The sequence below is a fragment of the Sinocyclocheilus rhinocerous genome, unplaced genomic scaffold, assembly GCF_001515625.1.
Source record: "Sinocyclocheilus rhinocerous isolate Xijiao unplaced genomic scaffold, SAMN03320098_v1.1 scaffold659, whole genome shotgun sequence".
In the NCBI taxonomy this organism is placed as follows: domain Eukaryota; kingdom Metazoa; phylum Chordata; class Actinopteri; order Cypriniformes; family Cyprinidae; genus Sinocyclocheilus; species Sinocyclocheilus rhinocerous.
This window is the reverse complement of record NW_015652995.1, coordinates 2268791-2285623: the sequence shown is the minus strand read 5'-3', so window position 1 is coordinate 2285623 and position 16833 is coordinate 2268791. Positions and strand designations below refer to the sequence as shown.

At 35.2% G+C, this 16833-nt stretch overlaps 1 protein-coding gene across 1 annotated transcript; it reads right to left on the bottom strand.

The window, feature by feature from the left end:
• Window positions 1-6362: 6362 nt before the first annotated feature.
• On the bottom strand, window positions 6363-16462 carry LOC107715243 (E3 ubiquitin/ISG15 ligase TRIM25-like). The gene is made up of 7 exons (XM_016521323.1): window positions 16161-16462; window positions 13904-14733; window positions 13377-13472; window positions 12707-12955; window positions 10327-10349; window positions 10098-10246; window positions 6363-8439 (listed from the first exon to the last, which is right to left on the bottom strand). Exons 1-7 carry the CDS (start codon window positions 16384-16386, stop codon window positions 7883-7885), a joined length of 2130 nt encoding a protein of 709 aa, XP_016376809.1. The 5' UTR covers window positions 16387-16462; the 3' UTR covers window positions 6363-7882.
• Window positions 16463-16833: the final 371 nt, after the last annotated feature.

Genomic DNA, 16833 nt, shown 5'->3' with positions numbered 1-16833 from the left:
AAAATAAGATGAGAATAAAAAATACACATATGTAAATATAATTAGAGAAAAAATTAAAAAATAAATTTAAAAATAAATAAATTGTATGTACAGTTGTGCTATAGATGATAGAATGGAATAGAATAGAATGAGATGCAGGGATGTACTAGGATGGAGGTAGTAACAAATAAATATAAGGTTATTGCACATTTGTCTTGCTAACTACATGGCTACTCACCCCAATAAGAAATATGTGGACATGAAATCTTAATCTGACTTGAAATTATTTTGTAATTTTGACTGTATATTGTCTTAACCCCATGGTATTGTTCATTTCCAATGGCAGTAATTTTTGACCGCGAACAGTACAAGTGTGACAATTTTTTAAAGACCATTTAGCCTTTTTAAACCATGTCCACAATTTTGTCCAAAACAAGAGACATGAAAGTTCCGCAGCGCCAGTGTCATGAAACATTGGGTCCTCCTTCCTGTTCGGGTCTCCTTTAGGACCCCAAGTGATTCTGGCTGCATCCAAAAACTTAGGCAGCTGGCTTGCTGCCTCGCTGCAGTATGAGGCAATGACTTTGCAGGCAGTGTATTTGCACGAAGGCACCTCATGAAATTTCGGACAGGCTTCTGAGGCAGCGTAACGGTTTAATGATCTACAACAAAATAGAACGAGTTTTTGTGATAACTAAACGTATATTTAATTATTATAATACTGATTTCTCGCTAGAAATAACATCAAAAGTGCAAAAAGTTAGTCAGAAATATACATTTACACACAAACTGACCACCAAACGCAACTTTTAGACATCTTTATTATTTAGCATTCCAAGGCAGGAAGGCATCAAGGCACGTCCGAATCCAAATTCTGCTTTACTTCCTGTCTCCGGAGGTACCTTCTTCTGATCGAATTTTGAAGGCAGCATAGATGTATCCTTCGCTGCCTTTGATATCCCACAATCCTGTGCATTCCATTTCGTGACGGTTGAGCTAAAAAAATAAAGATGGTGTCTAAAAGTTGCGTTTGGTGGTCAGTTTGTGTGTAAATGTATATTTCTGACTAACGTTTTGCACTTTTGATGTTATTTCTAGCGAGAAATCAATTTTATAGTAATTAAGTATTTGTTTAGTTATCACAAAAACTCGTTATATTTTGTTGTAGATCATTAAACCGTTACGCTGCCTCAGAAGCCTGTCCAAAATCAGTTTCATGAGGTGCCTTCGTGCAAAAACGCTGCCTGCAAAGTCATTGCATCATACGGCAGGGAGGCAGCAAGTCAGCTGCCTAAGTTTTCGGATGCAGCCATTGTTTTTCCTGGCAGATTTTCTACTGTCATGTTTTGTTTTCCAAATTGTATTTCTAATTCGCTTCTTTCTTCTTCATACCTTTTACAATCTAATAAAATGTGTTTTACTGTCTCTTGTGTTTTGCAGTGGTTGCAAAGACCAGTGGGGTGTTTTCCTATTCTCTGTAATGTAAAATTTAAACCAGCATGACCCCAAGTGATTCCATTGGCTGAAATGACTTTTAATGGGTACTCTCTTTAGCGCCTGATTACAATTCCTACAAAATCACACTATATGTCATTTGAACTGTTATATTGACTTAGATCAGCCTGATAGATTAGCTTATACGCTACACATTTGTACTTACCTTAAATATATTCACAACAATCTATAATGTAATTATATAAGTGTTAAATATTCAAATATTTCAGTTGGACAGTGATGTTCAGTTTTGTTTATTATCATTTATTATCAGTTTATCAAGTAGGAGAAATTACATTATGTCCAATATTGTACATATTGTATATAGTAAGCAGTTATAAACATATTTTAAATTAATGTTGTTTGTGTGTACTTAGCATAACTCTTAACTAATAGTTGCCAAGCTGATTTTGAAGGAGGACCCAAATTCTCACATTGCTGGTTTCAGTTACCCGGGCGAGAGGTCTGATAAGGCGAATTCCAATTGTAAGTGAACATCCCAAATGGACTTGTGTTTGTATAGACTGCCAGTGTCAGTTTACAAAGCTGTGTAAAAACATTTCCATCTTACTGCCAGCTCAGTAAAAGTCCTGCAAGGATCAAACATGCTTAGGAGCTTGTGCTGTATGTAAATTTGTTTTGAGTTGCTGGATATGTCTATTTCGATTAAAATACCTAGAATGTCAGTCTAAACTGAGAGATCTGTCCCATCCATCCTAATTGTGGTCTCGCTGAGTGACAGCTTAATTAAAGGACTGACATTCTCTGTCAAATCCGTTTAATGAAAATTATGAGGATGAGAGAGGAAACAACACTGTTGTTAGTATACTTTATATGTCGACTGTGAGTGAATTCCCTCAAGTGAATAGTTCTGCTTAAATTTGCTGCCAAAAGGAGCTGGTTATGACACTTTTCATTTTAAAATGGAATTCTTAGACCTCATTTTCACGAATCTCAAGTTGGTGGAATAGCTTAAAAATAATCCAGTGTCAGTCATACGAGGATGATGTGAAAAGTCCTTTGAGAGGTCATGCTGTATACTTTCCAGTAATGACACTGAATTTACCACTAAAGCACCTTCACAGATTTTACATTTTGACCATTTTTTTTCCTTCACTATTGCCATTTTAACCCAAGAAGTTAAGGGGGGTAACACTGACCCAACAGGGTTTATTTTTTTATATTTTTTTTATTTTTATTTTTATTTTTTGCCAATATTTCAGTTTCTGACTGTTAATCTCATATTTTGTGTTTAAAAAAGATTGTAAATGGGCCAATGCATTTACTATAGCATTTTGTCCTAAATCAGAGAGGTCAAAACATTTAGCTGGCCCTGTATGTATGGGTCATTGCTAAATAATCTGCAAAAAATTGCCATCAAATTTAAATTTGTCACATAAACAATCAAATTATTAAATAATGTCATTAAATAAAGCTAAAAACAAGATGCCTTTTCTTTGAAGAAAACCATTAAATCAAGTATAAGTCATTTTGAAAACTTGAATCCAGTCGGCATGAAATGGAAATTCATTCAATGAAAATTCAATTCAATTTCTACTTAAAATATCAAAATTTGATCTTCCTGTGAAAACAAGACTCCGGCCCTTTTCTTCAAGCTCGCATTCAGATTTGACTCCATACAGTTAATAACCAAAGTCCCCAACCTACTTTTTTTCCCTTCAGTAATCAGTTTAATTCGGATGTACATCACAATGCAAAAGAAAAGGTTTTTCACTACTCCCGTTACATCGTAGCTTTAAGCATTCGTGTTTTTTGGCTCATGCATTCTAGGGTCATCCGAGTGTCAAGTCACACTGAGGACAGTGTCAAAAGTCTTGTCTTCTGAGAGAGGTCTTGGAATGTGTACATTAGCCAGCTGGTCATGTCCTCTGTCTCTGGCCATCTGTGCTAACGGCTGAAATGAACATCCTCATGGGAACAATGATAATAAGTGAAGAAAATGATGAGGAAATGTACCCAGACAATTCAAAATCAAATCACCAGAAAATAAGATCTGCCTTAATGGCACAAAAAAGTCTGCAAATCCCAGACAAAAGCTCCTTGCACTCTGGATTGCCGCTAGGTGTAGTATATTAGTCTATTATATTAGTATATTAGCAGTCAAATGCGTTGTTGCCAGGGGAACCATCTATAGATAGTATAAGGAGATGTTGTATTACACACATGGACAAAAAAGGGCTTCCTTAGGGCTTAAAGGAAGAGTTCACTCAAAAATGAATACTTGCTGAAAATAACTCACCCTCACGCCAGCCGAGATGTAGTTGAGTTTGTTTCTTCATTGGAACAGATTTGGAGAAATTTAGCATTACATCACTTGCTCACCACTGGATCCTCTGCAGTGAATGGGTGCCATGAGAATGAGATCTCAAACAGCTAATAAAAACATCACAATAATCCACTCCAGTTCATCAACTAAAGTATTGAAGTGAAAAGCTGCACGTTTGTAAGTTTTACAAAATTATGGCGTTTTAACATTAAACCATCAATTCTGGCCAAAATACCATAATAATGCTTCCTTCAGTGAAAAAGTCCATCCCTGTTGTCCTCTCACATCAAAATCCACCAACATATTATTTTAGAACTGTTTTCGCTTGTAAACGGTGCATTTTTCTTTCCTGATTCAGACAGGATGACTTTTGCTCAGGAGAAAGCAATATTATGGATACAGGACTTGTATTTTAGACGGAAGCAACGGTTTTATTTTAAAAACATCTTGGTGGATTTTCACTTCACAAGATGTTAACTGATGGAATGGAGGCATGTGGATTACTTGTGGATTATTTTGATGTTTTTATTAGATGTTTGAACTCTCATTCTGACGGCACCCATTCACTGCAGACGATCCATTGGTGAACAAGAGTCAAATTCTTGGATGGGCTGAGGGAGTACATTTTCAGCAAATGTTCATTTTGGGGCAAACTATTGCTTTGATTAAAGTGCTCTTAAAGATATTATAGGTGAGTGAGATTCTAATTATAAGTGTGAGCTATCTAAATTGTGATTATTGCGTATGCTTGTTTGAAACTGATATTTCAAGGGGGAAATAAACTTACATAGATGCTTTAAAGTAATGGGAAAATCATAAGTTGCCATGACTTATTGATCATATCATTTGTTTTTTACAGTGAACCAATTCAGAACATTCAAAGTGATTTCCCCAGAGACAAAGACAAAAGTGCAAATAAGGTCATCCAATACAGCTTTGCTTTTTTCTTACCACCACTTCATCACAATGTAAGAGAGGTGGTCTATAACAAAAAAAAAAGAAAAAAGATTTGACTAATTGTGAATATTAGAATATCAAAAATAACATGCATCTAGCATCAAGTGTGCTCAGCCTTTTGGGGAAAAAAAAGACATGACAAATGAATTTCTCCAGTGAATTAGTTTTATCTCAGTAGGACTGGGTGTCCTCTTCATGTCTCAGCTGTTTTGATCTGTGTAAATTCACACTGGGAGAAAAACAACGTGTGAGCAGTCAGAGTACGGTGAGCAGCTGTAAGGCAGCTGAGATGATTCTGCCAGTTACAGCAGAGTGATGGAGCGGATCTGCACCTGTTTTCAGGCTGTAGTGCACAGACAGCTAGGAGCGAAATGACCCTCGACTAAATGTCTGTACCGCTGAGATACAGCCTGGCTTAGGGCACAGGTTTGTTGCCCTGGCAGTGCACCTAGTTTGCCTGTAGAGATGTTCTACCAAATAAATGTGGAGGTGGAACTTCAGAGGAAATATTTCAAAGTAAAATGGCGAATCTCACAAAACTGAAAGATTCAGACTGAAAGACTGAAAGTCTGAAAGTTATATTTCACCTCAAAAACTGAAAGAAATACAAAATATAGTGCTTATATAAAAAAGGACCCATTACAATTTATTTATTATTTTTTTAGATTTAGATTAGAATTTTTCTTTTTAAGATTACATTATATTCATGACTTTTAAAAAAAAATACATTCAAGCACATTTTACCCTCAAATTCTTATTACTACATATATAGATGATAGATAGATACAGTAATAAGGCATAATATAATTTAAATTGCATATATTTATAATGTAACAAATGGTAAATGGCTAAATAAATGGTTGTCCTATTTTGTATTATTTGTTGTACTGTATTTATGCTGATTTTTTTTTAAAGCAATGTATTACAGTAATGAGCATCTATTGAGAATAATAGGAGAATAACAATTACTGACAATAAAAAAAAAAAAATATGAAAATGCCCAGACACATTATGGCAATGAGGATTTGGGGAGAAGATTGTCAAGAGCCACAATTGAAAGAAATCTTAATCATTCTAAAAAGATTTAATTCACTTTTATTTTTATTTTTATTTTTTTACAAAAAATTGCTTGTTTTCTGGGATTTTCAAATGTTTTTAATTTTAACTTTTTTTTTTTTAAATAGAAAAGAATATTGTATGGCTGAGTACTTAACATTTAAAGTAATCAAAATAATTGGATTTACTTGTCAACTAAAGGTTAATTAAGAAATGTACAATATAAACAAATGAATCATTTATCAGCATGGCAGAAGTCGTTTGAATCTGTCAATACAGGCATGTATTGACTTGCCAAAAGGGTCTTATCACCTCTTCATTGTAATGTTTTCTTCACTTATAATTTGTTTTTATTAACCGGGCAATTTGTATTGATTTGAAATGAATTGGACTGTGTGAGAGGGTACAGAGAAATGTTCTTAAAACAGATGACTCGCTTCTCACTTTGTCTTGCACCTGATGGACTCCTCCCACCAGTGGCTCAAATGACAATAAAAGGGCATATCGTTATTTACAAAACACACAAAAAGAGAAAAGCTTTTCTGACAATACAGTGCTGTACAGAAAAAAAAACATGTGTGCTGTTAAACATCTGTGAAGCAGATAACATTGAAAATAATCAGACCATTTTTAAGAAACATCTGAATTTAATTCCTTAAGCTTTGCAGTACAGTTCAAACTCTCTTTGTTTGATTTTCTCAGTATGAATTAAATGTCAACATTAGATCTTGAACAATACTGCCACCTAGAGTTGAAATGGACAATATAGACAGGCTGAAATATTACAGTAGTTCAACATTGGCATAACCTATAAAAAAATTACATAGATATGGTAGTAAATATTTCAAAACCATCAGAAAATTGCTTGAGATACTGGCAAAAATATATATTTTAAAAAATCCTGGATAATGAAAGGAAACATGTTCCATGTTGAAAAACTCAATGTATATTATTACATCCATTCTAGATTGAAATAAGACTGAGGCTTCAGAAAATAACTTTTTCTTTTGGAAAGTTTCATTTGGAATGTTTCACTTAGTCTAGTCTTCATTAAAACTTTTAGAAATGCTTAGCTTCAACAGATTTCTGACAAATATTTCGCCTGGCTTTCATTTGATTTTAGTGTATATGAAAATACAGTGCAATTTCATATTTTACTCAGTATAAAAATATCAATTTATGTATCTAAAGTTACAAAATGAATCCTAACAAAAACATAACAGGAAGCTCAAGAAATGGTTGAAAAAAGTAAAAAAGCTGTGCAAGATTGTTTTAAAAAACACCATTCCAAGTTATATATAAATGGAATAGTTAAGGAATAGTTTAATAGTATAATAAAAAATGCTGTTTATTTACTCACTCTCAGGCCATACAAGATGTAGGTGACTTTTTTCTTCAGCAGAGCATTAAAGATGATTTTTAGGTAAACCCATGGTGATTCATATAATGCGAGTCACTTTGAGAGGAAAATATCGGATAATAAAACACAAAATGACATCCCCACGGCTCCTGATGATATATTGAGGTCTTATAATGATAATTGGTCTGTGTAAGAAACTAAACATTATTTAGAACATTATTCCCTCAAATAATTCATAGCCTCAGATATAGGGTCCTGTATTCTCACCTTTTCTCTCATATGATGTATGCGTGGATGTGAACAGACAGCGTTGTTGTTTACAACAGAGAGGGAGGAAGCATATGCAGAAGGTGGCTTGGTTTTAGCAATACATTTATACTTGTATTATTCGAAATGGTATTTTCTTTCGATCCTGTTGTGTAAGTTCACATTCGCGCATTTGTCTGAGGCTATGGATTACAGGTAATAATGTTGTAAATAATGTTCAGTTTCTTACACAGACTGATCGTTTAGCTTCATAAGACTTCAATATTTATTTTCACTTTTAAAGTGACAGTACACCATTGACTTGGATTTTATGAATCACCAATTACGATGGGTTCAGCTCAAAATCTGCTACTGTTCTACCTAAGAAAGAAAGTCACCTACATCTTGTATAGCCTAGGTAAATCAACAGCAAAATTTCATTTTTGGGTGAACTATTCCGTTAACATTACAATAAAAACCTTTCATAAATGCACAAACATAGTCTAGTCTGTAGTGGTCTTGGTAAATATATCACAGATGCTAAGCTGAGTTTTAGAAACCGCCAGCGCCGGATACAGTGGCTCAGTGAACGTATGCTCAAAACTGTAGAGCAAAGAAAGAGATCCCTCCCTGGCCACGCTATAAAAAGACAAGCGACCCTCACTAAAATTCAGCAGCACCCCAATCTTCCAGAGCTCAGCGGAACACACAGGTGATGCCACCTTATCGTGTAGGGCTTCCACCTTTCCCTTCTCAAAAATTATACACCAAGAATTGGGGTAGAAGCCAATACGGCAGATGTCCTTTTGCCCCTTTCTGCCTATCTGCCCATCACAGACCCCCACCTTCCAGCGGCCCTCATCCAGAGGGACCTCCACTTCCCAGTAGCAGCGGCCTCCGTCTATGGCACGAGAGCCCAGCACCTGAGGGAAAATGTTGAAGCGTGACTCCTGCTCGGGGTAGTCCTGCTGGGTCTCGCTGTACTGCACCGTCCTGTTCTCATCCGACAGCAGCAGCTTTGGATGGACAGTATCGGGATCCAGAGTTGGGCTTATCCCATCTGCAGACAGAAACATCAGCTGTCAAACATAATATTTGTGTTTGCCAAAGTCTTCCTGTAGCCCCAATTAATAGTTTCACTTCACCAGGCAGCACATGTGAGCAACAAAGACAACAAATGACAAAATACTATCATAATAGTTTAATGAAGATATATATACCGAGTTGAATTACTGAAATAAATGAACTTTTCCACGACATTCTAATTTATTGAGATGCACCTGTATATATATATATATATATATATATATAACTAAATATAAAGTTCAAATGTTCGGAGTCTGCAGGATTTTTTTGTTTTTGAAAGAAGCTTATGCTCAACAGGGTTGCATTTATTTGGTAAAAATAAAAAAGCAACAAAAAGTAATATTGTGAAATATTATATTTCTATTTTAATAATGTAATTTATTCCTGTGATCTTAAAGCTGAATTTTCAGGAGTCATTGCTAAGTGTTACATGATCTTTCAGAAATCAATCTAATCTAATTGTTGAAAATGGTTAGGAAATTTTCTTTTTCTTATCATTCTTTTGATTTTGATTCTTTGATGAATAGAAAGTTAAAAAAGAACAGCATTTATTTGAAATATAAATATTTTGTAACATTATAAATGTCTTTACATACAATTTACATCCTTGTTTAATAAAAGTATTATTTCTTAAAAAAAGAATCTCACTGAACCAAAACCTGTTTGCCATTATAGTATTACAATACAATAAAAACAATTATCATAATATCACATTTTATTGCTAAGCATTACAATCATCTTAATTATTAATATTACTGAAAAGTTTCACCTTTAAGGGGTAGTTCACTCAAAATGCTCTCATCATGTACTCACTCTCAGATTATTCCAAACCTGTATGAGTTTCTTTCTTCTGTTGAACATATAAGAAGATATTTAAAGAATGTTGCTGGTCCCCATTAAAAATACCATGTAAGTGAATGAGGACCAGAAACTGTTTGGTTACCCACATTCTTCAAAACTTCTTCTTTTGTGTTCCGAATAGAAACTCATACAGGTTTGGAACAACTTGAGGGTGAGTAAATGAAGAATTATCCCTTTAATATAATACTATTTCTTCTTAAAATGTGATTGAAGAAAACGTGTAAGTGCTACCCACATTATAAATATTTACAAACATTTATTATAATGTGTAACATATATTTGTACAATTACTAACATATATTGATCAGCTGACTAAAAAAAAAAGCTTTGAAATGCTTCAGTTAAATTGTATCTTTAAAATGCTCATTAAAGATACAATATTTCAGTTAAGTTATGCAAATTTTATTTTAAAACTAGTGTTACAACTACACTTAACCTCACAGCCATGATAAAATGTTGACAGCAGATACCAGCGACAGTGTAAACATCTGTTATTCATGTTAACATTTAACCAACAACCTAGAAATAACCTAGACCCATGAAAATATTAGATTGCACCATTACTGAAAACCGAACCTAATTCTAAAATTTTTAATTTTTTTGTTCAATGTTCTCTGCTTCAAAATATGTCAAAGTAATATAAAAATATCTCAAAGAACTTTAATGAGCTTGTTCTGAGTTAATATCATCACTATAGCTCATTTTATACTTTTTATACGGTCTACCTGAATTATGGTATGATTTATAGTATGAAGTGTGTAAAAGACTCACACAGCAGTCTGAAAGGGTCTCGATGAGGCAGTGATATGAGCACAGTCTCCAGTCTCCTTTCAGTCCAGTCATTGAGACAGTCCAATCGGTTATGGTTTATCTCTTCAGGAGAGTCAAGATTTTGCACAGGGTCAGACAATTCAGTCAGCCTGGAGGAGGACATCACACAGTTATACTTAATAAACATAATTAAATAATAATCAACAAATAACTGAACCATTTTACTTACTGTCCTGCCATCTTGCTGTATTCCTGAAATAAACAGTAGCAGTTGCTTTACATATATGCATTTGTAATTGCATTACTAAAATAAAACAGGGCTCGCAAAATCGCTAGCCCGACATCCCGCGGCTATTGTGTTTTCCAGTCGGGCTACCAAGACTTGTGTAGCTCTTAAAATGGGTCATAAATTGCCTTAAATTTATTTTTTACAAATTCTGCAGATACCCTGTAAATAGTGAAATAAAATTGCTTCCTTCATATTTGTTGATATTTGTGTATTGAAAATAGTTTTGATTGATATTTAAACTCCTATCTGATTTTCTATATTTAAAAAAAAAGGTCTTTTTTTATTTGGGCTAGTTAAATTAATTTTCGGGCTACCAAAATCTGAAGAGTACCTGCCCGAAGGGTTACCAGGGATTTTGAAATTTTGCGAGCCCTGAAGTATCCAAATATGCATAAAAATATTGATATTTCTATTGGATATTTCTATCAGTTTAAGATCACTGCTGCTTGTCATACCATGATAAAGGCCTGGTCCTGGTACTGTGATGCCCCTTCAGCACTGGTCATTCCCTCCAGGGTGTTTACTATGCTCTGGCTAGATATCAAGGCACCCTGTAATGTGTCCAGCTGCTTTTCAATGCTTCCCAGCACTCTGTCCTCTTCCTGGGTCACACAGAGTAATGCCTGCTCCTCCTCTTGCTCCAGAGCCTCCCGCATGGCATGATACTGCTGCAATACGGCTGCCCGCACGTCCTCCAGCCCTGCCTGCAAGAATCACAAAACATGAGGGAAGTGTACACAGACTTACCATTTTATCTGATGCTATTGTATGCTAATTTATTACTTTCAATTACAAATAAAGCTTTTAGTCATTTTAGTACTTCAACTTAAAATTATTTTATTTCAGTTAGTTGCCAGGACAACATTTTTAATTTTAATTTAAGTGTTTTAAGTTTATGCTTTATTTAATACTGATAGTTTATTTTATTACAGCTTTATTTCAATTAATAAAAATGACTTTTAATAGTTTTAGTTTTAGTTAATAACAACACTGGACAAAGAGGGCTTAAACACACGAACATCTTAAGAAAGCATTTTTAATAACGATAAATCATGTAACAATGTAACAATAAAAACCTCTCTCTAAACTGTAACAACTAAATCAACAAAACATTCTGACACTTACCTGGACACCACGTTTTTTCTCACTGAGCTCCGAGAGTTTTTCCTGAATGGACTTTTCTGTTTTTTGTATTTTTTGCATCTCATCCTTCAGTGAGCCCTGAGAAATTAATGTAGATAAATCAATGAGCAACACCTTTTTTTAAGTAAGAAATTAATACTCCTATTCAGCAAGTATGCATTAAATTGATCAAAAGTAAGAACCAAGACATTTACGAAAGATTTCTGTTTCAAATAAATGTTGTTATTCATGTGAATTGCATTTTAAAATATATTAAAATAGAAAACAGTAATTTTGAATTGTAATATTTCACAGTATTACTGTATTTTTTTTTAATCAAAATTACTTAAAAAACATTCAATAAATGTTACCAACTTTTGAAAAATAGTGTACTACTGTAGATCATATGCCTACAAAACTACAGTTTTAGTAATTTGAATTCTGAGCCACGTATTAAATCACCAGTTAAAAATGGAGAGGGGGAAATGGTGTTTAAAAATGGTGCTTAAAATCATTCAATAGTCTCTCACCCTGAGCTCCTGCTCTGCCTCGCGGATGCTGATGCACTCGTGCCCCTTGTGCGACCCGACCAGGGAACACACAGTACAAACACACACTGCACATGATCGACAGTAGATCCGGTTCATCTCCTGGTGCTCTTGGCATCTCCAGAGAGACACATCTTCCACAGCGTTCACCAGCGGGTGGTTCTGGAACACCGGCTTTTCCAGGTGTGCCCGCAGGTGCTCGGAGCACATGGAGGCACCACAAACAAGGCAGGTCTTTACCGCCACCTTCTGTTCTGAACAGTAATGGCAAGGCACAGAACTGCTCCTGGAAAGTCTGTCTGATGATGTTGCAGAGATCCTGCGGGGCTCCTCCTGCCAAATTCTGCAGATACCCTGTAAATAGTGAAATAAAATTGCTTCCTTCATATTTGTTGATATTTGTGTATTGAAAATAGTTTTGATTGATATTTAAACTCCTATCTGATTTTCTATATTTAAAAAAAAAGGTCTTTTTTTATTTGGGCTAGTTAAATTAATTTTCGGGCTACCAAAATCTGAAGAGTACCTGCCCGAAGGGTTACCAGGGATTTTGAAATTTTGCGAGCCCTGAAGTATCCAAATATGCATAAAAATATTGATATTTCTATTGGATATTTCTATCAGTTTAAGATCACTGCTGCTTGTCATACCATGATAAAGGCCTGGTCCTGGTACTGTGATGCCCCTTCAGCACTGGTCATTCCCTGCAGGGTGTTTACTATGCTCTGGCTAGATATCAAGGCACCCTGTAATGTGTCCAGCTGCTTTTCAATGCTTCCCAGCACTCTGTCCTCTTCCTGGGTCACACAGAGTAATGCCTGCTCCTCCTCTTGCTCCAGAGCCTCCCGCATGGCATGATACTGCTGCAATACGGCTGCCCGCACGTCCTCCAGCCCTGCCTGCAAGAATCACAAAACATGAGGGAAGTGTACACAGACTTACCATTTTATCTGATGCTATTGTATGCTAATTTATTACTTTCAATTACAAATAAAGCTTTTAGTCATTTTAGTACTTCAACTTAAAATTATTTTATTTCAGTTAGTTGCCAGGACAACATTTTTAATTTTAATTTAAGTGTTTTAAGTTTATGCTTTATTTAATACTGATAGTTTATTTTATTACAGCTTTATTTCAATTAATAAAAATGACTTTTAATAGTTTTAGTTTTAGTTAATAACAACACTGGACAAAGAGGGCTTAAACACACGAACATCTTAAGAAAGCATTTTTAATAACGATAAATCATGTAACAATGTAACAATAAAAACCTCTCTCTAAACTGTAACAACTAAATCAACAAAACATTCTGACACTTACCTGGACACCACGTTTTTTCTCACTGAGCTCCGAGAGTTTTTCCTGAATGGACTTTTCTGTTTTTTGTATTTTTTGCATCTCATCCTTCAGTGAGCCCTGAGAAATTAATGTAGATAAATCAATGAGCAACACCTTTTTTTAAGTAAGAAATTAATACTCCTATTCAGCAAGTATGCATTAAATTGATCAAAAGTAAGAACCAAGACATTTACGAAAGATTTCTGTTTCAAATAAATGTTGTTATTCATGTGAATTGCATTTTAAAATATATTAAAATAGAAAACAGTAATTTTGAATTGTAATATTTCACAGTATTACTGTATTTTTTTTTAATCAAAATTACTTAAAAAACATTCAATAAATGTTACCAACTTTTGAAAAATAGTGTACTACTGTAGATCATATGCCTACAAAACTACAGTTTTAGTAATTTGAATTCTGAGCCACGTATTAAATCACCAGTTAAAAATGGAGAGGGGGAAATGGTGTTTAAAAATGGTGCTTAAAATCATTCAATAGTCTCTCACCCTGAGCTCCTGCTCTGCCTCGCGGATGCTGATGCACTCGTGCCCCTTGTGCGACCCGACCAGGGAACACACAGTACAAACACACACTGCACATGATCGACAGTAGATCCGGTTCATCTCCTGGTGCTCTTGGCATCTCCAGAGAGACACATCTTCCACAGCGTTCACCAGCGGGTGGTTCTGGAACACCGGCTTTTCCAGGTGTGCCCGCAGGTGCTCGGAGCACATGGAGGCACCACAAACAAGGCAGGTCTTTACCGCCACCTTCTGTTCTGAACAGTAATGGCAAGGCACAGAACTGCTCCTGGAAAGTCTGTCTGATGATGTTGCAGAGATCCCGCGGGGCTCCTCCTGCCTTCCAGGTGTATGAGAGCTGGCATTGACTGATGGTAAGGGTTCTTCTTCTCCCTGAGGTGTGTTGCTTGTCCTGGGTGAGCCTGTGTCACTGCAGGAAGCCACAACATGCTGGTCTTGCTGAGGGGAACTTGTGTTCCTCTCAGGAGATGATTCTAGTTGAGGAGGTGTGATCTCATCTGTTTCCGGAGGTGTGCGTTGTGAGGATGTGTCATTAGTAGAGGTGGTCCCCCAAACCACTGATGGAGACTGGCTTTCAGAAGAGCATTCGTCTGCTGCGGCCTTTCTTTTCCGCGGTATTGATGTGTCTTCATCAGAGTCAGTGATGCTGATTACATCATAGTGACTGATGTTGTTATGAGATCTTGCTGCTGAGCCCAGTCTGTATCCACCACTGTGGAATGCTGAACTGAACTTCCTCTTCCCGTGCCATTTCCTTGAGTGCCGGTCGTACAGCTTCTTTCCGAATGGCCAATCTACATGAAAACATAGTATTGCATTAATGTATATATAAGGGTTTTTGGTTATTTATTTGATGGTGTCCTTGTTACAGTGTAATAGACCTTAGTCAGGTTAGATGCCATATTGAATTTAATGCAAATGAAAAAGTGGCTAAGATAATGGCATGCACTGTATAAAAAGTCTTAGATTATGTAATTTTCACAACTCACAACTTTCAAAATTGTTTCATGGAAATACGTTTTGTCAGCTGAAGAATCTGTATGTTGTTAAACAATAGTACAAATCAAAAATTTAATATGGAGCTACCCTGGCTAAGGTCTATTATACAATTAAGTACTGAGTATTATTAATTACAACACTTACAAATTACATACTTTAGGGTTAGAGTTTGGTTTAGGGTTAGTAGTTGCATGTAATAATGCATAAATTATTATTATTGCTACAGTATGTACACGTAATGTGTAACAAGGACACTGTAAAATAAAGTGTTACTGGGTTTTTCTTCAGCTATGGGCATTTTTAGTCCTTTTTTTTCAAGGGGTCAACAAAACTCATTTCAACTGTTTATTTTTGATATATGAAAGAAAGTATAACTGTCTTGAAAACTTAATAATTTCATAATTTAATTGATCAATTTGACATATTTTATTGTTTTAAACTGTCATAGACCCTTTCGATCTTCTTCAGCTATGAAAATCATTTGTACAATTTCTTTAAAATTCTGACAATTATTTCACTCAATACATTTTTCAAAAATTACACCTATCAGCTGTGGCATCATTTCCATCACAACAAACAATTTTACCCCAAATAATTTTTTTAAATAACTTGTTTACCAAAGAGAATATGAGTGAGTGAGGAGCTTGAGTTGAATTATCTGTGTGGTAAATATCACTAATGAGCTAGTTATTTTTTTATTGCACAGCTTTTCAAAATAATTAGTAATTGTAAAATTATACACAAAGTGTAAAAAAAATATTATTCAATAATGTGTATTAGAACTTTTTTTTAAAATCTCAGATATTTTAATCCTAAAACAATTTTTTTTAAATGTAATTTCCATAACAGCGTGCTACGAAATATAATGCATAATTTGATATTGCCATAATATTGTGGTGGAAATAGTCATGACTGAAAAAAAAAGACACAAATATCATAATTCTCCCGACATGTACATACTGTTCGACATTGTTCGACAAATTAAATAAACTAGTAGTGAGAGTGTGAAAATATTTTATTATCAACCTATTCACTATTAAAGCATAATGCTTGGAAACTGATAGGAGACAAACAACTAATCAACTACAACAGATCAACACACAGGAGTAGTTGTGGCCTACAACGCCATGATCAACTTACACATTTGCGCTACAATAATAACATACACATGTTCAAGGTCAACAAAGTCAGCATTTATTTTGTTCTCAGTTAATGGACGTACGTGTGTTTGATGTGGCTGTAGATGTTGACGCTCCGTCCGTGTAGTCTGGCAGATGCTGGCACTCGTATCTACACTCGGGGCAGTAATATGGTCCGGTCTGAGATCCGCTCCACAACTCTCTGATACAAGCGCGACAGAAGCTGTGGGCGCATGCCAGCGTCACCTGCTCCCGACACTCCTCATAACACAGAGGACATTTCAGAGGTTTGTCATTAGATGCGCCCATCTTCAAAAGCTTTATTTACAGCAGATTGCAGAACGACTCTCGATCGAAGAAACGAAACCGACCTAACACAGAGTGGGCGGAGCCGCCCCTTTTGAATCACGAAAACACAATAATTACTCTGCTCTTAAAGCGACAGTGCACACTATTTTCTGTGCATGACGGCATCATTTTATGCTTCTATCTATCCATCTATCTATCTATCTATCTACTCTTAAAGCGACGGTGCACAATACTATATCTTAGTAAGTATCATTCTATTTCTAGAGTATAAAAGTACAAGAATTGTTTGTCCTAAACATGTATGCAAATATGCTTCAAATAAGGTAAGATTCAATACATTAATAACAAAACATTCACAACAATAATTTGGCAGATTTGTTTAATTAGAAGTTTTATTAGAAATAAACTGAATGTCCACAAAATAAAAATACCACAGGCTCATTGAAA